General features: G+C 41.0%; 1 protein-coding gene across 3 annotated transcripts in view; it reads left to right on the forward strand.

Annotated features, from left to right (window-relative positions):
- Nucleotides 1–22,677, forward strand: part of Wdr7 (WD repeat domain 7) — a 281,263-nt gene that overhangs the window by 255,209 nt on the left and 3,377 nt on the right. For 2 of the 3 annotated variants that reach the window (NM_001014981.1, NM_001360837.1), the window contains one exon: nucleotides 15,614–15,718. In NM_001014981.1, the coding sequence (NP_001014981.1) occupies nucleotides 15,614–15,718 (105 nt within the window). Of the gene's footprint in view, nucleotides 1–15,613; nucleotides 15,719–21,843; nucleotides 21,886–22,677 lie in introns of all 3 variants that reach the window. The other variant, XM_006525478.4, reaches the window with a different exon arrangement.

A 22,677-nucleotide genomic window follows, 5' to 3' on the forward strand; every position in this document is an offset into this window, starting at 1 on the left:
CAATGGCTAGAAAAATAGCTCAGGAAAAAGAATGATGGCCAGAAAATAGTAATAATGATGATGATTGATGATGGTGGTGATGGTGATGATGAGGAGGAGGAGGGTGTAGAACCAGGCAGGACAATTCCTAGGGAAAGTTTTCTTTGCATTGGCGGTCAAGAAGAGAAGGCAATCAAGGAATGATATAACCATAACTAATTACAAGATAATGGTCTCCACCAAAATCTTATACAATAAGCAACTAATGCCAGAGGCCTAGAAAGAAGGATGGCAGGTAAAGGAGAAGACTGAAGATACAGACGGGCGAGATGGCTCAGTGGCTAAGCACTGCCGCTGTGCAAGCCTGAGGACCTGACTTCTAATCTCCCGCACCCACGTCAGAAACTGGCATGGCTTTAATCCGAAACTCCGAGAGGACGAGACCAGAAGGGCTCCACCAGCCTTATTCTACATTGAATAAGAAACCTTGTCTCAGGAAATAAGGCAGAAGTGACAATGTGCATATATGTACATGTACACAGACAGACAGACAGACAGACAGACAGACAGGCAGGCAGGCAGGCAGGCAGGCAGGCAGGCAGGCAGACAGACAGACAGGCAGGCAGGCTGAAGAAACAAAAGTGCAGATGCCACTTAGGGAGAAGCTAGAACTACCTGGAGCCTTCCTGAGTGAGTAGGTCATGCTGTGACTTTGCTAAATAAGGCAGTACTTAGAACTGAAGGGTTCTGCTTTGTTTTGACCCCTGTGAGCTGCTCTATACCCCATTGGCAGAAACCATCTATACAGCAGGTGCCTCTCTGACTGTGACAAGTTCCTGTGCTCTCGTCTCACAGAAGCACTGTAGCTAGACATGAGCAAACCCTAGTCCGGTAACCAGGAGCAGTATTGGGAGACAAACTCAGGGAGGCTTAAAGAGGATGTCCTTAAACTAAAATCCTCGTTTATAATAAGTATATAATTCATTCTTCTCTGAAAGGCCTTTACAGATATATTAGTATTTGCATTTAATTATTTTTTTTTCGAGACAGGGTTTCTCTGTGTAGCTCTGGCTGTCCTGGAACTCACTTTGCAGACCAGGCTGGCCTCGAACTCAGAAATTAACCTGCCTCTGCCTCCTGAGTCCTAGGATTAAAGGAGTGCGCCACCACGCCCAGCTTGGCATATTTGCATTTAATTAACCAGAATTACATTTATAATTTTAAAGACTGCTGTAAAACAGATCTAATTCAGTGACCAAGGGGAAGAAAGGACTTAATAAGTAATAATGTTGCATTTTTCATATCTGTTTCACCAATCTTGTAGTATCTCATTTGATATTTTTCTTAATAAGGAAGGTATTGATTTAAAATGATGGAAAGATCCTGTTTTCATTCTTCTATTGAATATTCATTTTTATTTTCAGGTCCTGCTTTTGGATGTTACATTAGTTAAAACTAACACCATACTTTTCTGTGGGCAGATTGGCATTTCCTCCCTGTGCTGCTCGCTTTGCTTTTTGGTGACTTTGCAGTCTTTGTAAGAGGATTGGTTTGTTGAGAATCAGAAAGATCACCAAATCACAAGGGTGCAGAAATGAAAAAGACCCTTCTAAAACTAACAGTGCATTGTAGGTCCAAGCTGTGTGAGTTCAGGGTCGTCTTGAGGTTTGGTTGCTCTGCAAACTGTCCTGAGGTTTCCTTCAGAGAGAAGTTTTACGGTTCATTCCGTGCTGTTTATGGTCACTATATTGTTTATTTAGTATAAAAATAAATTTCTGATCTCTCACATATAGAAGTTTGAACTTACAGTTTCTGGAATTTGTTTAAATACATTCTCCCTTTTTGGTTGAATATAAATGCAAGCAGACAATAAGAAATAATTTTATATTTAGAGCTGGAAAATGAAAAGGCAGACTCTTCTGGCCAGGCAATCCTGAATCAATAGACAGTATTATAAATTGAGCAAAAATGTATGGCTTATTGGAAAGGAAGCAGTGTCCCTTGTGACATGCGCAGATCTACTACAGAGTGATAGACTACAGTTCTAGGAAAGGCGCCCTTGGAGCCGATTTACAGGAAAGGCTTCCTGGCTAAGTTGGTAGGTTGTGGTTAAGGTTCCCCGAGGGACATGGTGGGAGCAGTATCCACTGAGGCCTGATGAACCTAGAAAATGCATTCCACAAAGCAGCCTTTTAGCCTCTCGCTCTAAGTGGCCAGCCTTCTGTGAGTCCATTTCTCACTACTTCCAGGCAGTAGCAATACAAGCGTCACATCACACAATTTATTCTTTTCTGATATATTTTCCTGTTCATACATATGTGTAACTGCTTTCACAGGGTATTATAATGTGCTGTACTCAGTGACTGGTTATGGAGCTATAGTAGGATGAATAATAGCAATGCATTCATGTTTGTCATCACCCTAGGCAGGTGTATGTGTGTGTGTGTGTGTGTGTGTGTGTGTGTGTGTGTGTGTGTGTGTGTGTGTGTGTGCGTGCACGTGCCTATGTTCATGTGTTCATGTAGCCATGTGTATGGCTATGAGAGGGGCTGGATTATTGAACTAAGCATGTGTACATCCATCTATGAACCTATATTTCAATCTGTTCCCTTGATGATAAGTGATACAAAACTTGTACCTACAAATCTTAGATGTGAATTGACTGGAAAGGTGGGCTTATTTATATCAGAGCAGAATTTCGTAGAGACACCGATACAGACAGCAGTGATCATAGGTGCAGTCTTCATGTCTGGAGTTTATTTTTCTACCCTTTGGTGGAAAGGATTTTAGCATTTTTGTGATTCCTTCCCAGCTTTGTAATAATGTACTGTGTACTGAGTTATCTCAAGCCAGCACTAGAAATTCGTGGGTCAGAAATTAAACTATGATTTTCATTCATTCATACACACACACACACACACATATATATATAGAGAGAGAGTCACACACACACACACATATATATATAGAGAGAGAGTCACACACACACACACACACACACATACACATATATATATATATATATATATATATATATATATATATAGGGAGAGAGAGAGAGAATGAGAGAGAGAGAGTCGCACACACACACACATACATATACATATAGATAGATAGATAGATAGATAGATAGATAGATAGATAGATAGATAGATATAGAGAGAGAGAATGAGAGAGAGAGAGTCGCACACACACACACACACACACACACACACACACACACACACACACATATATATATATAGGGAGAGAGAGAGAGAATGAGAGAGAGAGAGTCGCACACACACATTATACAGTTAAGTTGTCAAAGCCCAGCACCTAGTACAGGCTATCTTTTTTAGGTTCAGACTTCAGCTGAATATTCTTTCTAAAGCACCCAAGATGTTCTACAGTGTGTATCTAAAGCAGAGTTATTTAACTGAGTGAATGGAGTGCTCCAAATCATAAGCAAAATATACTCAGCTTCTGAAACATTTCTTTCCACTGTGGCCCTAGACTAGAAGGTTAGGTAACCTGTTGGCTGCCTCATTTCCTGACCTGGTGCTTCAAGTACACAACAAACACTTGGAAAATGCTCTGTAACACTTGGGTGGCTGCAGCTGTCATCTCATTTTTTTCTGGATTAAGTTTGGTCAAGAAAGAAACTGCCTCATTTTCTACTTGTCATTTGCCCAGGAAGTGAAAGCAAATCCTAATGAGGGAGTCACAGCAGGAGGGCCCCTAACAAATGAGAGACACATACTGACTGGCAGCCGGCATGTCATTTCAGTGATAAATTTATTTTATACACTGAGGTCAAAGTCACTCACTATTGTCCTAGGATTACTGATGCCCAAAGTGGAAGCACAGTTCACATTCTAAACAGTTCCTACAATCAGTGCCAGGAGCCTCACTTTTAAAACGTCAGCCATTATCTTATTTGTGTAAGTAAAATATACATTTTTACTACAACTTTATCTTTCCACTGTTTAGATCTGCTGAGACATCACATAAACGGTAAATACTGATGAGACACTGGTGAGGGGCCATGTGCAAACTGACTAAAGTAGTCAGAGACGAAAACTCAAGCACCACCGGGCTTCAGGAACTAGCCATTCTGTCATTTTTCTTTCTTCAATACTTAAAATTTGTGAAGAATTTTTATAAGCAGAATTCCAAAGGGAAGCCATTTCATGTTAAGACTAGTATGTGTTTGACTTTGGTTTTTGTTTTGTTGTTGTTGTTTTGGTTTTATTTTGTTGTTCTTGGTGGTGATGGTAGAGTGTGTGTGTGTGTGTGTGTGTGTGTGTGTGTGTGTGTGTGTGTGTGTGTGTGTGTATGTGTGTGCTGAGACTGAGACCCATCACTTTATGCTTCCTAAGAATGTGCTACACCCCTGAGCAGTATACCTGTGCCAAAACTTCTATGGTTGAAATAGGATGTATATTAAAATATAGAAAATAACATTTTATGCTTTTCCCCTATATCCTTAAAAAGCATTCTTACATTTTTAGTATATTTGTGAACACTCTAGTATTTACTCTATAAGTACTTAGTGAGAAGATTAAGTTATTTATGTTTTATTTAAAAACGAGTTATGTCTTCACAAATACCAATATCTAGAACCAGGTTATGGGGCCTGGGGGGATGGATTACTTGGTAAAAGTGTTATGATCTGAGTTCAGCTTCTCGGCCTGCGAGGTGCACTCTTATAACCCCAGGGACAGGGAGGCAGAGACTGGGGCTTGCTGGCTGGCCAGTGTCCTCAACCAGTGCATACCAGTGCACTGAGAGGGCATGTCTCAGAAAATAAGGAGAAAAGGGAAGGCACCCAGTGTCAACTTGAAACCTACACAGAGACAGACAGACAGACAGACAGACAAGCACATGCACACAGACATGCACACACACAAAATACCTAAGTAAACGGTGTCGATCATGTCTTTTTTTTTTTAAATCTCCAACAGCAAAATTTTAAGACTCAATGTAGTATTAAGTGAGTTTATTTTGGTGCCTAAGTCATCTGGAGATCATGACGGCTTAGATAACACAGCATCTTCTGTGAAGCGTTTTAAAGACATTGTCTTCATTGGGTTAAAGAGACGTTCTCTCTAGGAGGATTCACCACACATACTCAGCCAACAGTCCCAAGCCCTTCCTGCTGCCTTCAATCTGCTTAGCCCCTGAACTACAAATCCTAGCCATTCCAGAGGCTTCATAGATACCACCCTCCCAAGGATGACTTACACCCTCTGATGGCATGTTCTTTCTGTCTTGCTCTCCCTCTGTGTACTCCAGTATGTTCATGTTCTTGTTCTCTCTGTGTCTGTCTGTCTGTCTCTGTCTGTCTCTCTTTCTCTCTGTCTCTGTACATTTGTCTGTCTGTCTGTCTCTCTCTCTCTCTCTCAAACACACACACACACACACACACACACACACACACACACACACACAATTTATAACCAGAAAATTACCAAGGTTTTCTATCTACCCTTACAGTAATCCCATAGTTTAATACCTACCCTAAGTAGGTAAAAGAGTCTCCCTGGTTTGGGCTTAGAATTTAGGGCAAAGCAAATGTCTAGCAGAGTAGGACAATTAATCTTATTCTTTTGTTTTGTTTTGTTTTGTTTTTTGTTTATCGAGACAGGGCTTCTCTGTGTAACCCTGGCTGTCCTGGAACTCACTTTGTAGACCAGGCTGGCCTCGAACTCAGAAATCCGCCTGCCTCTGCCTCCCAAGTGCTGGGATTAAAGGCATTCGCCACCACCACTCAGCATCTTATTCTTTTCTAAACATGCCATACAGTCTCCCGCCACACATATGTAACACAGGCTTTCTAAGAACATGCTACACCCTTGAGCAGTACACCTGTGCCAAGACTTCTGTGTTTGAAATAAGGTGCATATTAAAATATAGAAAATAACATTTTATGCTTTTTTATGGAGACATCCCATGTATGTCTAGAAATGTTAAGTTTCTGGTTCCTACAGCAGATACTTAGGTTCCTATTGTCTGACATGGAATTGGAAATGTTTTCCTTCATTGAAACTGTTCAATGTAGTGCCTAGAGAAGTGAACTGGTACTGTAATCCTCAAATATTAAGGATTCTATAGGCTTGTTCTCTCTGTGTCTGTCTGTCTGTCTGTCTGTCTGTCTCTCTCTCTCTCTCTCTCTCTCTCTCTCTCTGTCTCTGTCTCTGTCTATAGGCTTCTAGAAGCTGGCCTAGAAATCATATTACTGTCTACACCACTGTTTCAATGGATAAATGTGCAGAGTTCCAAACAGACTTAGGAATTCTTACTTGATCAAAACACTGTAATATACTACATAAAAAAAAATTTCTCCAGTATATGATAATAAGTAAATGATCAAGTTGTGTGTATGAGGACATTGAGTGACTGTATATTCAGAAATGCAAACAAAATAAATATAAAAGCTTGCATTTAGCATAAGTTAAGCAAGTATATCCCCATATTTAACAGAAGGCTGTATATATTTCCTTTTGAAAGAACTTCCCCTTTAAAATACCATATACCCTTTATTATTTCACAAAGGTGACTAATATCATAATTTTTGTCAACTTGACACACACCTAGGCATACCCTAGGAGAGGGAATCTCATTTGACCAATTGCCTCTATCACATTAGCCTGTAGACTTGTCTTTTTTTGATTGCTGATTGACAAGGCCTGGGGCAGTTCAATGTGGGTGGTGTCATCTCTGGGCGGGTGGGCCAGGGCTATAGGAGGAAAGTAGCTGAGCAAGTCATAGGGAGCAGCCAATAGCAGCATTTCTCCATGCTGTCTCCTTTAATTTCTAGGTCCAGGTTCCTACCTTGAGTTCCTGTCTTCCTTTCCCTCATGATACACATGAAAGCCACTAAACCCTTTCTTTTCCAAATTGCTTTTCATCGTTGTGGAAACCAAACCAGAACAACTAGTCTCTATCCCAAGCCATAAAAACAACTAAATATCCTGTATTAAATGATGTCTCTATTGCTCCTGTTACAAGGCAAAGCATGGTTTTGGGGAAACATACATGCCTCATATAATGTTAAACTTACTATTTTAATATTTAGAGTCACCTGACAACTCTGATTTTTGGAACAAATGCACTGTTTAAAAGTTGGCAGAGAGAACTTCAAAATTGCTCATTCTAGAAAAAAAAATCTGATAAGTTTTGTGGTTTTATAGACATGCTAACATAGTCTGGAAGATGGGCTAGAGAAATGATTAGTAAGTAGGTAAAGCATTTTTTTTGCACCAGCCTGGAGCCTTGATGTCCCTAGAACTCATATTAAAGGTTAGATGGTGAGCCCAGTATGGTGACACACATCGTTAATCCCAGTGTTTGGGAGAGAGAGTCAGGCAGAGTTCTGTGAGTTTGAGGCCAGCCTGGTCTACATAGCAAGTTCCAGGACAGCCTGAACTATATAGGGAGAACTTGTCTTTAAAAACAAGCAAAACAGGTCAAAGGAAAGAACCAACTCCACATACGTGTCCTCTGACCTTCTCAGATGCTCCATGCACCCCCCTCCCCTCCCACACACATCATATACAGACACAAGCAATGATAATAAATGCAAACTCTTAAAAGTAAGCCTGAGAGGGCCTATCCACTGACTCATGGTAGTTCCTTAAAGGGATGAGATTTAAAGATTTTTTTTACAAGTACGTCTAAAAAATAGTTGGGAGTAGAAGTTAGTGTGTGTGTGTGTGTGTGTGTGTGTGTGTGTGTGTGTGTGTGTGTGTGTGGTGTTTCCATAGGTAGGTGTAGTGACAAATGCCTATAATTGAAGCACTCTGGAGGCTGAGGCAAAGATTCCAAGTTCAGCACCAGCCCACAGGAAACCCAGTCTAGAGGAAGCTCAGATGTCTCGCTGTCTTACAGACATGTGGGAACACACAGGGTCTGCAGGTCAAGAAACAGCAATCAGTGAAGCAGCCCCTATCCTGGATGCAACTGTGGGAGTTTACGCCTCTGAACACAGAGCTGCTCTGGCTTCTTCACTGGGCAGGATGGAGGAAGACTGGGCTGGCTCACAGACACCTCATCCCCTGGAGGACGGTGGTTCTTCCTCATTAATCAGTAGCTCTCCTCTAGAGTCCTCAGTGCCTGTGGTTTTTCATGGGCCCATTTAGTTGTGTGTCTGGTACAGGCAAAGAAAGGAAGCAGTTCTTAAGAAAAGAATGATGATAAAATTCATAGCCTGTCTCTTTCTCGCTAGATACACAAAATGTCAGACAAAATAGAAGAATGGAAAGGAAAGCTCTCTAGTCTTGAAGAGAGCCCAGTCTTTCTTGTTGGCTCAGTTCCCTCCCACACGCTCAGCACTTAAGCCCCTTGGTGAAGTTACCGAGGGTTGAAAAGTGGGTGTGTTTTAACAATTGCTTTCTCTTCTTTCCAGAGGGAGGCTGAGGTGCTACTTTCTGATTACGCCAAGTCTAGAAGGAGGGCCAACCTGTTCGGCATCTTCCTAACAGGATGCACTGGAACCAATCAGTGAACCGAATTATTCCCTATCACTAATTGAAACAAATAGACATTTGAGGAGAAGACAAGTATATTTGGTTTCATTTGAGCACCTTAATGGGAGTAGACTTAGGATAAATACAATAAAGGGAGCTATCATAAGTTTTATTATAAGATAGAAGCCAAGTAAATGGACTCTATTCCTTTAAAAAACACTATAGCCCTTTTGTCCATTTGCAGTTACTAACAGTGATTTATATGTCATTTGGGGATAAACTAACTGACACTGATGAATTAAATAGTGTTTCAATATCTACATACTGATAATTCTTATGACATAAGCAATATAGTCTTTTGATTTTTTCTGTAGGGAATAATATTCCACTGGCTTAGAAATACTGAAGACACTGTAAATGTTTATGGTTTCACCTGCATAATGAGCCACTACCAGTAACTTTAGGTTTTAGTTTTGCTCCTCGTTGGGCAAAATGATTGCGTTAAAGATAGGAAAATGTAAACATACATGTCTCCTACATGACCTGTGTTTAAGAACATTAAACACACCTTCCTCTATAGTTAATCTAAGTAATAGGATGTTTAATTCATTTTCCATTGAAGCAAATTTTTTGAGAAATCTATGGGGAATGCTGATTAAATATGCAGTATATTGCTAGGAGAAATTGCAGCAGCATATCCAGTGTCCTGTATTGATTCTAGCTTATGGTTCCATGAATTGATGAAACCTAGAGCAGAGCAAAATTGGTCATTGTGATCATTAGTAAAAGAATCTACACATTAACATGAAGAACCAGATATGTTTGCATGTATGCAAAGAGAGTCAAGTTCATCTCAACTTACTTTCCTAGTTAGAAGCTTTCCTGGTTTCTAATGGTACAGCTTTTCTATTTTTAGAATTATACTTGGAAAGTCTTTAGATTATTATGCATTTACTATTGTGAAATGTAATAACCATACATAACTGACAAAGCTCAAGATTAAGATAAAATTAGAAGTATAAGTCTGTCTGTAAAAATAGGCCTTATTGCTGAAAATTTTCAAAGATGTCCTATTGGCAACTTCATAAGGTCCTGAGAGTGCTTGTACAGGGAGGCTTGAGCAGGCTCCATGCAGTGGTTAAATCCACCTGAGCCTTGTGACTGGCCATAGCCAGATGATCCACTGCTGCTGGTGTTATGGTGTAAGCCTTGTAAGCAGCCACAGTGAACTGATCCTCTGTTTAATGGATTTAAGGTTACCCCAGTGGCTTGCCGAGCCTATCTTGATGACTCAAATAGCTGCTGAAATTTTCCTTAGTTGGTTGTTTGGGAAAAAAAAAAAAAAAAAAAAAGAACAGGGAATATTTTTTCCTTGGATATTACTCCATCTTAACTTTTGAACTCATCTGAAATGGCTGTGTTTAAATGAGCTTTTTCCTTGATCAGCAAGGAAGACTGTCTGTCTTTGTTTCCTCTCTGCTATGTATGTCTTTGTTTCTCCTTGCCAGCCTGCCATGAAATTTGTGACTTCCTGTGTTGGGATGCTGGAAAGACATGCACATCCTATCCTGAGCTCTTTCCTTCCACGTCCTGTTCTGATTTGTCTACTATAAGTATGAATATGTAAAACAAAAAACAAAAAACACTACACAGAGTGACCAGAGCTTGACCCACCGTGGCCTTCATGGTCATAATTAAATGGGATTAGTACCAAGAAAGTGCCCATGTTGCTAGTTCTTGCCTTTCTAGGATGCTGGGCTTGCTCTGTGGGCACTCCTGAGTACTGTGGCCATCTCCAGTCTATCTCTTGCTTCCATAGACCAGTGGACACTTTGTTCAGGCATTCCCCATGTTTGTGCGTATGAAACATGAGATGCGCACTTGTCTTCTGCTTGTTGCAGTGCATTCTGGGGGAAGGTGCCCCTGTGGAAGGCATAACTTGGTCTTCTGTGGACATGGGTAGCCACTGGGAACAGAGCTCCCAGCATCCTCAAATTACATCTGCCTTATTATTCCAGATTCAGCCATGTTCCTCCCAAGGTAGATACTTCTTTCTCAGTCTCAGACTGGTGCTGTGGCATGTAGGCCGTGCTCCTATCTGTCTGTCTGTCTGTTTGTCCATCCATCCATCCATCTATCTATCATCTACCAACCGGTCATCTATCTACTTTTTGAAAATACATGGTCAATTCTTTGTAAATCTTTTGCATACTTATGATAACAAATTTTTACCCACTTTCATAAATTTTTCTAACTTTGCTAAAAGAAGCAAAATGTTTTGTTTGAGTCTCAACCACATAGATGAGAACAGAACTATGGTGAGAGGAATGGGTAGAAAATATTTATTGCTAGATATAATATGAATAAGCACTGCTCACTATTACTCTTATCCCTTAGATTGCTTTCTTTCAGTAGGCAATGGGTTGTACCATGTAGTATTCTGTCTTCTGACTGGGATACTTGCAGAATTTCTTATTCCTCCTAGAACTTCAAAGGAGACTGTTTTCTTCATCTCTTCTCTATCTTTTCAGTACACCAATACCTTTGTGGGGGAAACACACATGACAAGACATTGGTGCCCATTTGTACATAAAAAGACAGCCAGACTACCTCCAGATACCTGTTGTTTTGAAAATGACTTTTAGCATCTATCATCTGAGACTGGGTTTGCTGCCTCACAAGGCACTTGTAAGTTCTGTGGGATCCTCCACACCTGGGTGTCCAATGCAGTGTGGGGGATTGGGCTTAAAGTCAGTTCAGGTGATGTCTGCACCAGTCCTCAAGTCCAGAGAATCTGAACAAAAGACAAGGGCAACATTTCATTATAATGGAAGCCAAAGCACCTCCCAGGCTGAGGCTGATGACCTCAGCAGCTGTACCACACTGTGGATTGCCCTGCTCCCGTCAGATTGCCTCATCCACAAGAGACCTGTGTGTCAGCCACAGCTGTGCTCCTGGACCTTCTGTGGGTCTCTTTGGAGGCATCTCTGTGGGGAACCCAGCAGCATCACATCACATGCATGTATGCATGTATGCGTGTATGTGCACACGTGTGTATGCCTGTGTGTGCACGCACGAGTGCACATGCACACTTGCATTTGTGGGCTGCTTGCATGTGTTCTCTTTCACCTGCTGTAAAGAATAATCCTACTTAGTTCAAAACAGACATCAAAGAAATATATATTCAAACTTGGTGTATATCTAGACTTCAAACCACTTAGCTGAAAGCAGGCCGAAGATGAGCAGAATCTGTATGCAGTATTTATTACTAGACACAAGCTGAGCATAAATTTAGTTCTGAGCTTCCTGACAGTAAAAGAAATGCCATTGGATTATGTAATGACTATTACACCATAAAAAGGAATGTGTCTAGAAGCAAACTATTTTCCTGACTGCCTCACCCCCTCCCCCAAAAAATATTGCCAGAAAGAACGTTTATAGCATCTGTTAGAGAAGTCATGTCTCCTTGAGTGGAGGTGTACTTCATGTAGATGTTCTGGACACCGGTCTGTAGAACATGGCGATGTAAAGTGAACTGGCCAAATGTGTCCTGAATGGGGCACTTGTGGGCCTGGTGTCTAGTTTCCTGTTTTTAGCAGGGTTGACTTTCCCAGGAAATTGTGCTACCTGGCTGTTAGATGTCACATCCTGTGGGTACCTGGCTTAAAGTCCACTTGTGGCTAATTGAGGCAGGATGCTAATCTGAAGCAGGTAATGCCTTCTGGGTGAATGTTGAGAGTCACGGCCCAGGGCGTGCTTGCTCTACCCCTACTCAGCTGAACATTGAGGCTTTCGAGAAGGGCCACCGTGTTCTTGGGAAACATTGAACTCTGGTTATGGTTTTAGTTGAATAATCAGTTCCAAGTGCACGGAGCAAATGGTTTTGAATCAGGTACTCACAATGAAAGGCCTGTGTTCTGTGGGTGAACTCATGTAGCCCATAGGTCTGTTCTCAGTCCTGCACTAATGAAAAGCAAGCGTCCAAGCTGAAGTGACCACGTGTGGGCCACACCCAGCTCAGTGCACATGAGATGTGGTAAGTTAGAAATGCAGGCACAAACCTTCTTAAACAGTTTGCAGGAAAATAAACTACATCTCCAGTACAGGGCTAGGACTATCTAGTAGGAGTGCTTGCATCCTGTTCAAGGCCCTGTGTTTAATCCACAGCAAATAATAATAATATTAATAATTAATAATCTGGCTTCGATGATCCTCTATTATAAGCCAAGGTTTCACCAATCACTTATCTTAACCAAACAGAGATTTGAATTGACCCCAAGGAAATGAGGTATGTTGCCTTTTGTTGTTGTTTTTCAGACCTGGGTACTAATTTTGAAAGATGAAAATGCTTTTCCATTGAGTTCTTTAAGCTGGTCTAGTAAGTGCCAGACAACATTTAATATTTTTAATTTATTTTTTTAACATTTCATATTTTATTCCATACACCCTGTCTACCCTCCAACTGTTCCACATCCCATACCTCCTCCCCCCTCTCTACTCACCACCCCACCTGACCTCTAAACTCCCTGGGGCCTCCAGTCTCTTGAGGGTTAGGTGTGTCATCTCTGAATGAACACAGACCCAGAAGTCCTCTACTGAATGTGTGTTGGGGGCCTCATATCAGCTGGTGTATGCTGCCTGTTTGGTGGTTCAGTGTTTGAGAGATCTCAGGGGTCCAAATTGAGACTGCTGGTCCTCCTACAGGGTGATCCTTCTCCTCAGCTTCTTTCAACCTTCCCTAACCCAACAAGAGGGGTCAGCTGTTCTCTCCATTGGTTGGGTACAGATATCTGCATCTGACTCTTTCAGCTGCTTGATGGGTCTTCCGGAGTACAGTCATGCTGAGTCTCCATAGCCTCAGGAATAGTGTCAGGCCTTGGGAACTCCTTTTGAGCTAGATCCTACTTTGGGCCTGTCGCTGGACCTTCTTTTCCTCAGGATCCTCTCCATTTCCATCCCTGTAATTCTTTCAGACTGGAACAATTATGGGTCAGAGTTATAACTGTGGGATGGCATTTAATTTTTTTTTTTTAAATTGCTCTCATGATGTTTGGTTGCACTGGCTTCCTTCTGTCGGTTTTCAGCACATGGACCCACTGCTCTATTAGCATGCATGTCGCCAGCACCATGGACAGCTCCCACTCATCTTTAATAAAGGCAGTCCGGGGTCCCTTTTTAACTAATCTATGATGGATGCCTAGTGATCCAGATTTGGGCATAAACCATTCTAGACTTTTAGGGGAGGGACTATTTTAAGAACACTATACTTAAGTAATTAAGTTATGTGATTGTTAAAATTTGTGTGGTTATTCCTAGGTAAACAAGAAAAAAATGTCAATAGTGTTTGCTGAATTTATTATGTACTAAGAATTGTAAAGGTTACAATGTGTGTATTAGTTCGTTTAATTGTCACAGAACTCTGATAAACATACAGTCACTGTCCATATCATCGTCCCTATACTATAGATATTGATACACCGAGGTTAAATAATGTGACCCTGGTTCCACAGCGAGGAAGTAGTGAACCAAATGCAAACCAGAGGAGGCTGACTCAGTTCCCATGCCCCGTGCTGCCTGAAGCCCAGCCCTGTATTACCAGAATAACAGCCTTTCTTTGAGTACCTTGATCATCAAATCAAATGACAGGAAAAAAAGCCCGCAAAGGCCATTAAGAAATGTGCTTGGCTCGTGTCTTTCTGTCCTCCCTGGTCTTTCTCACTTGAACTTTCAGATATGAATTCTATACAATTTCTTATAAAAATTTACAGCACGTATGACCCAAATGACATCACAAGTCTGTGCCCACTGAGATTCATTCCCTGCTCCACTATAGACAAAGAGAAGGCCCTGGGCATTAGCTAGCATAGTGAAGGTATGGTGTTTAAGAGTTGAATGTGGCTAGTTTAAACTATTATTCTAATATCCTTAGCATGCAGTATCTTGTATAAATATTAACCTCATATCAGATGAGTGTGCTTTTTATTGGTAAGGACCTTTTATCAGAGACCTGCTCTAAAATACACCTTCCTTTTTTATTATTCATGGTTAAATCAATGATAGCTATTGGCACAAGTTCAAGACTGTCCCTGTTAACATGATTTATCTGTGCTTATACCTCCAATGCACACATGTACATATGCGTACTAATTGTAGCTGTATACAGTTAAGCTCGGTGTTATTGGTGTCAAATTAGGGATAAACATGGAAATTGTGTAATTATTAAGGACTTGAAATTAGCCTTTCCCTTGTTTCAGAGCAAGGAGATTACAATACAGTTTTGCCTGGCTTTTACTTCAGATAAGCAGTTTCTGGGTAATTTTTGGTGATTGTTTTTTAATTAGTCAGGGTTCACTAGAGGAAGAGAACAGACAGGATGAATCTGTCTGTACATGAAGGGGATTTATTAGAGTGGCTTACAGGCTGTGATCCAGCTAGTTCAACAATGGCTGTCTACCAACGGAAGGTTCAAGAATCCAGTAGCTGTTCAGTCCACACTGTTGGATTTGTCAGCTGGTCTTCAATATACAACAAAGTCACCACCCCACCCCCAAAATAGGCTCTAATACCAGTGAAGGAATGGGCTTGTAAGCTAGAGCATGTAGCCAAAGAGAGCACACTTCTTTCTCCATGTCCTCTTCATAGGCTGCCAGGAGAAGGTGTGGTCCAGGTTACAAGTGAATCTTCCCAGATCAAAAGATCCGTATTAAAGGTGTGTCTTCCTACCCCAAAGATCTAGACTAGAAACCAGTCCTCCCACTTAAAAGATTTAATTAAAGAAACAAAACAAAAACCCTCACAAGTGTACCCAGTCATTTGGTTTTTAGTTAATTCCAGAAGTCATCAAGTTTACAACCAAGAGTAGGCTACCACACCTTTCTCATTGGTTGCAAAATTACACTCTTTAATGTAAAAAAATGAAAAGTCTGGTGTCCACTAATATGCACTTGCTCTTTGGACTCATGTGCGTTCAAACTGGAAGACAGACCCACTCCTAGAACCAAGATTAATGCCATTACATAAATGAAGAATTTTTTCACTGTTTTTCATTTTTATAACTAAAGAATGTTGCAGTTTACAGTGTCCAGTGTCTGTGATATCACCTATTCAAATTGAGTATGTCCACAGAATTCCTTGTAAGAGTCCCATGAATTCATGTCACTGATGGCCCATGAATTTCATTTCAGACAATCCATGGGCACAAGGGACCAATCACGGCGGTGTCCTTTGCTCCTGATGGCCGTTACCTTGCCACCTACTCGAACACCGACAGCCACATTTCCTTCTGGCAGGTAAGCCAGTCTTAAATATGTCCTGCTTCCTGTGCTTTGGTGGGAAAGTCTTCGTGTTGGGCCTGTTTACCAGCCTTCCTCTGTGCCCTTCCTTCCACCCTTACACAAATGTTGAGTGTTCAGTTGTTGATTATGTGCTCAGCACTAACTTGCAGGCTGGCTGAGGAGCACCTGCTGTTCTGTCGCAGGGCTCCATGCTAAGGGAAACACAGGTAAGATGCAAGCAATTACAATACAGAGAGTCTGAGAATGCGGTGGTACAAGCCTTCCAGAGCAAGGGACGCCTGGTGGAGCCAGGAGCGTTGAAGGAAGAACATTGTGAGGCCCAGGTAGATACAAGTCCAGGGGAAGCTGCACTCAAGCCTGGAGTTTCGAATAGGTTTCTAACAAGCTCCTTGGATCTTATTTTGTGCACGTCCCCTTGTCTCCTTTTTGTCTTTGCCTTATGTTTTGGTTTGAGTGTTAAGTTGTTTGTTTAGTTTTGGCTGTTTTGTTTTGTTTAAAATGTTCTCCCTGATAACCCAGGCTGGTCTCAAACTCAGTACCCTCCTACCTCCATCTCGTAAGTGCTGGGATTGTAGGCGTGCCCTACCAGGCTGGTACTCACATAACATGCATAAGGTCTAAACTATCCAAGACATTTAAAAAAAAACTTGAATATCTTTATCTGGTACTTCATGGAATACATGTGAGAATATATATATTTACATTGATTTAAACTAAATGATAATTTTGAGTAACTCATTTTTATAATAGACTATTTCATACTAAATGTTTAATTACTACCATCTCCTCTTCCTTTTTTAAACTCTCTTTAGTTCTGACAGTTAGAAAAACATTAACAAGACACCCTCCCCACCAGGGGTTACTCTAAAATTTTATTGACACCTGCATCTTTTGGAGGATGCAAATGCCCTGCATAGCTTTAAAAGCTGAGAAGTAGAATTAAAGTTTTGACAAGGTTTTAGCACAACTTGATGATGGTTTAAAAACAAAATCAATAGCTAATAAAATGTAAAGCAAATACAATAAACTGTTTAATTAACAACACCCTACTGAAATGTGACACCTTCAAATCTGTCAGAACCTTTTTCTCCTTTTTAATCTCATTTAGCCTTCCAGGATATTTTCTCATTATCCCTTTTTCTAGACTGTGTCTCCAGCACCTTAATTAACTCATATTAAACTCCATCTATCAGAGATCTCCCCCAGTCTTCACTCTGAACAACCACAAGACCAGCATGTCTCCTGTGAGTCCCACAAGTCCATTAGTATCCACAGATGGGCTCAGAGCATGGGTCCCTCTGAGAGCATGGGTCCCTCTGAGAGCATGGCCAATTGTGTTTTCTTCCCACTCACATCTAGCAGAGCAGCCACTGTTGCACCACCTGTACTTTCATACACATTTCTCTTTAGGTCCTATTTTTCTGGAGTCTTAAATGTGTGTTTGCACATTACCTATGTGTCCGGGTGCTACTTTCTGATCCACACTGCAGAGTTCTCAAGGGGACTACGTTAGTGAGGTAACCCAAACACAAAAGGAGTCATTAGATATGCACTCACTGAGAAGTGGATATTAGCCCAGAAACAGGACACCCAAGATACAATTTGCAAAACACAAGAAAATCAAGAAGAGGGAAGACCAACGCGTGGATACTTGATTCCTCCTTAGAATAGGGAACAAAACACCCATGAAAGGAATTACAGAGACAAAGTTTGGAGCTAAGACAAAAGGATGGACTATCCAGAGACTACCCCACCTGGGGATCCATCCCATAATCAGCCACCAAACCCAGACACTATTGCATATGCCAGCAAGATTTTGCTGAAGGGACCCTGTTATAGCTGTCTTATATAAGGCTATGCCAGTACCTGGCAAATACAGAAGTGGATGCTCACAGTCATCTATAAGATGGAACACAGGGCCCCCAATGGAAGAGCTAGAGAAAGCACCCAAGGAGCTGAAGGGGTCTGCAACCCTATAGGTGGAACAACAATATGAACTAACCAGTACCCCCAGAGCTTGTATCTCTAGCTGCATATGTAGCAGAAGATGGCCTAGTCAGCCATCACTGGGAAGAGAGGCCCCTTGGTATTGCAAACTTTATATGCCCCAGTACAGGGGAATACCAGGGCCAAGAAGCAGGAGTGGGTGGGTAAGGGAGCAGGGCGTGGGGAGGATATAGGGAACTTTCAGGATAGCACTTGAAATGTTTATAAAGAAAATATCTATTAAAAAAATGGACAAGCCAAGCCTTTTTTTTTTTTTTTTTTTTTTTTTTTTTTTTTTTTTTTGGTCAACCTTTTGTTCAGCTAGGAAAGTACAATGTTATAGAAAAGATAAATCCAATTTGACAGCTTTTCAGCACTTTGTTGAATTTGTTGAGTGGTAAGCTTTTGTCTTATCCTCGTCTATATTATTAAGGTTCTATTTGAATACATTTATTCATTGTTTTCTCAAAACATTCTCCACTCCCATCGAGATTCTCTACCCACACATGGGTGTCCATTCTTATTTTAGAAGCCAAGATCATACACAAGATGGTGCAGTCTTGATTTCCCATCTAGTCCCTCTCTGCCGGCTTGTTGACAGGTCTGGTTTTTCTCCAGAACGTCTGAGCCTATGAACATGGCTCCACAAGACCCCCTGCTCCAAAGGCTGCTTGGTGCCATCTGCACTAGACAGCTCAGCCACTTCCAAGACCTTCCTCCCTCTGATAGCACCAGAGCTTAAGGTGCAATCACCTCCTGTGTTGCTCCAAGTTTAAATGGAGGGCATGCAAACACATCATTCTGGCTGTCCAAGAAAATAGCCCAGCTCTTCAGAATGGTAGTGGCATTTTTGTTTGTTCTGTTTTATTAACGAGAGTCTACAGTGCAGTGGGGGAATCTCCTCCTGCTGCGCTGATGTACACCCATGTCGCTCAGGTCTAATGCCATCTAAAAAGACTTCTGATCATTCCAGGAAGTGAACTATAATATATTTGGAAAAGTTAATGAAGTCTTATTAATACAAAGCCTTACTAAAACTATCAGCTATAAAAATCTTTGCTGAGAAATGAGTGTTAATGAGGAATATTGGTTGGGTAATTACTCAAGTGAGACTCAGTAAAAGGTTTGCAGCATTACTTACTGTGGGGAAGGCATTAAAATATTCTCTTGTTTTGATTAATTGTATCTCTGTGTGTCTCTCTGTTCAGAAAACAGTCTTCATATAAGTAGTGATGCAGATGTCTGAAGGAAAGGGAGAAGCCAGTGTTGGGTTTTAGTCCATTTATATAACCAGCTGTTAGATAGCATAGTCTGGCAGCCACGCACCATATTGCTACAATTTGAATATTTCACTTCAGTGCATCTGTTTGATATAACAGCTAGGAGAGTTTGCTAATGGAAAACATCCTTAACTCTCTCCAGAAATCACCAATACCACCTAACAAATAAATACTGTACTTCAAATTTGTTAATTACATAGATACTGGTTTCTTTTTATTTCCTTCATCATACAGTGGAGTGGTACTCAGGGAGGTAAATTTGTTGTCGTAGCATGAAGATTGCCTTAACATGTTGTTGAATGGAAAAGCAAATGGTGAAACTACTTCTTAATGTGATCTCTGTGTGTGTTATGTGTGCATACAGTATGTATAAGTGCAGGCTATTTGAATGTGCATGTGGTATGTGTGTGTAGCACTGCATACAGTGAACATATAAGTGCAGGGTGCATGCTTGAGAGTACATATGACACGTCCACACATGGTGCACATGAATACATAGTGTGTGAGTGTGTATATATATATGATTGTGTTACAGTTTGCATATGTATGCCAGGTGCTTGAGTGTTCATGTATATGTGTGGTGTATGGGTGAGTGTTAGTGAGGTCCAAAAGCTGTCTACCAAAATGCTGGCAGTGGTTGTCACAAGAAAGTAAGATTTGGGAAGGTTTTCTTTTTTTATGTTCTTATACTTTTATTTAAATTTTTATAATATTTATGATTTTTGTAATTAGGAAAAATGCTTAATGTTGATAAATTTTGTAATTCCATGTAACTTTTGCTCAAAGTTTTAAGTTTCCTTGAGTTTATCATAGTTTATGGCTAGACATCAACCAATAAAATAATAATAATAACAATAATAATAATAATAATAATAATAATAATAATAATAACGACAACTAGCAGAATGGTTCGTTGTTTCATTGAGAATTAACTAATCCTGGAAACTAAGAGCAGGCCTCCTTTGAAGGGTTGTAGGGAAAGGTTAGAAGTGAAATCCATTCCTCTGTTGAAGGACATCTAGGTTCTTTGCAGCTTCTGGCTATTATAAATAAGGATGCTATGAACATAGTGGAGCATGTGTCCTTGTTATATGTTGGAGCACCTTTTGGGTATATGCGGAGGGTTGATATAGCTGAGTTCTCAGGTATGGAGTACTACTCAGCTATTAAAAACAATGACTTCATGAAATTCTTTTTTTTTTAAGATTTATTTATTTATTTATTTATTATATGTAAGTACACTGTAGCTGTCTTCAGATGCACCAGAAGAGGGCATCAGATCTCATTACAGATGGTTGTGAGCCACCATGTGGTTGCTGGGATTTGAACTTCGGACCTTCGGAAGAGCAGTCGGGTGCTCTTACCCACTGAGCCATCTCACCAGCCCCGACTTCATGAAATTCTTAGACAAATGGATAAAACTAGAAAATATCATCCTGAGTGAGGTAACCCAATCACAAAAGAACACACATGGTATACACTCACTGATAAGCCCCAGAAGCTCAGAATACCCAAGATACAATTCACAGACCACATGAAGCTCAAGAAGAAGAAAGACCAAAGTGTGGGTGCTTTGGTCCTTCTTGGAAGGGGGAAAATACTCATAGGAGGAACTACAGAGACAAAGTGTGGAGCAGAGACTGAAGGAAAGGCCATCCAGAGACTGCTCCACCTGGGAATCCATCCCATATACAGTCACCAAACCCAGACACTATTGTGGATGCCAAGAAGTGCTTGCTGACAGGAATCTGATCCTGTCTCCTAAGAGATTTGGCCAGAGCTTGACAAGTACAAGTAGATGCTAGTAACCAACCATTGAACTGAGCACAGGGTCCCCAATGGAGGAGCTAGAGAAAGGACCCATGAAGCTGAAGGAGCTTGCAGCCCCATAGGAAGAACAACAATATCAACCAGCCAGATCACCCATAGCTCCCAGGGACTAAACCACCAACCAAAGAGTACACATTGAGGGACCCATGGCTCCAGCTGCATATGTAGCAGAGGATGGCATTGTCGGACATCAGTGGGAGGAGAGGCCCTTGGTCTTGTGAAGGCTTGATGCCCCAGTGTAGGGAAATGCCAGAGCAGGAAAGTGGGAGTAGGTGGATGGGTGGGGGAACACCCTCATAGAAGCAGGGGAAGGAGGAATGGGATAGGGGGTTTCTGGGGTGGGGGTGGGGGACCAGGAAAGGGGATAACATTTGAAATGTAAATAAAGGAAATATGCAATTAAAAAGAAGTGAAATCCATTGAGCTCATAGGTCTTCATCTCTCCACCTCTAACAAGCAGTTAGAGAACTCGGCATTCCCTGGTCTAAGATGGAAGGCTTTCTGATCAAGGCACTGAGCAGAGCAAAAAACCTCAGCTTATGATGGGAACTGAGATATAACACTGGCTTGTTCATAAAGTGTGCCTGTCTATGGCATGTCTACAAGATACTCTCTTCCTTTAACCCTTAGTCCATTTCTTGGAAACGGCTATATTTCAAGGAATGAATAAAAATGAAGGCATATCCAAGCCTGTTATATGCCCTTTGCATCTTCAGCCACGAGCAGAACTCAAGCTTCATAAATATTCTCATAGCAAATCCATAAGGAATTAAAATACTTTGTAGCTATTTATCAAGTGAGAAATCATATATCTTTAAAGCATAGCACACTTGTTGATGCCAGTTAATTTTAACTAACAATTTCCTGGATCAATTGGATCTGTTCTATAAGAGGACTAATTATATACTGTTAGGTTTTATAGATGTGAGACTACCTAATCGACTTCCCCATCCTTATCTGCATTTAAAACAGTACAGAACCCCAGTAAGCAGAAAGACTTATGGAGGTTTTTTTTTTTTTTAGGAAAAAGAGGGAAAGAGGAAAGAGACCTTGGGAAGGTGACAGGTGAGGTGCTACTTGACTTGAGCTGAACTCTAGCAGAAGGAGTTAATGATGACCATACATATGGTTTAAAATGTGACCTCGTACACTAGTGATTTTTTTCACCTCTTGTGTTGTGTTCGGCACTATTATTAATGCAGGAAAATCAGTAACATTAGTCATCTTAAAAGGGTTATTACTCAAGATGATTTAAATTGTGAAAATGTCAGCGGAGCCTACACGCACCCTGCTAGAGATGCCATGATTTACGCCCTCTGACACCGTCCTGCTCCCGAGAAGCCTGGAGAAAGGAATGGCTTATATTTTGCCCTGATCCAAATTCAGAGCATGGTATCACAGTAACACATCTTAAAGGTCCGAAGATCCGCTGGAATTGCAGCTGCTGGTGCAGCCGGGTCATCATAGGCTCACACGATGGAGGTTTTGCTCACATAGCTAGCATGATGTGGCCCACGTAGATGAAGATGCTTTAGTTACCAGAGGACTAGGAAGTGGAGAGCAGGGTGAAGGAAGGAGATTATTTCCAGGGCTTCTTTCCAGGTTTCAGGATGCTCTCTCTGTGATTTGTGGTAGCACAAATAATGCGTATCAAAGTCGTTTAAGTAATATCAAGCTCTTCAAGAAACCTTCAAACTCAGTGGTTCCAAAAGCAGACCACTAAGACAACAATTATTTGATATTTAGCACCTTCGTCTAAATACATGGTTGTTCACGATCCACAGTTTTCATTTTGTAAATGGATTAAGAAAAATCACGTTTTTAAAGCAAACCCAGAAAAAAAAATCTCAAAAAGAC

The sequence above is a fragment of the Mus musculus genome, chromosome 18 (assembly GCF_000001635.26).
Source record: "Mus musculus strain C57BL/6J chromosome 18, GRCm38.p6 C57BL/6J".
NCBI classification, from domain to species: domain Eukaryota; kingdom Metazoa; phylum Chordata; class Mammalia; order Rodentia; family Muridae; genus Mus; species Mus musculus.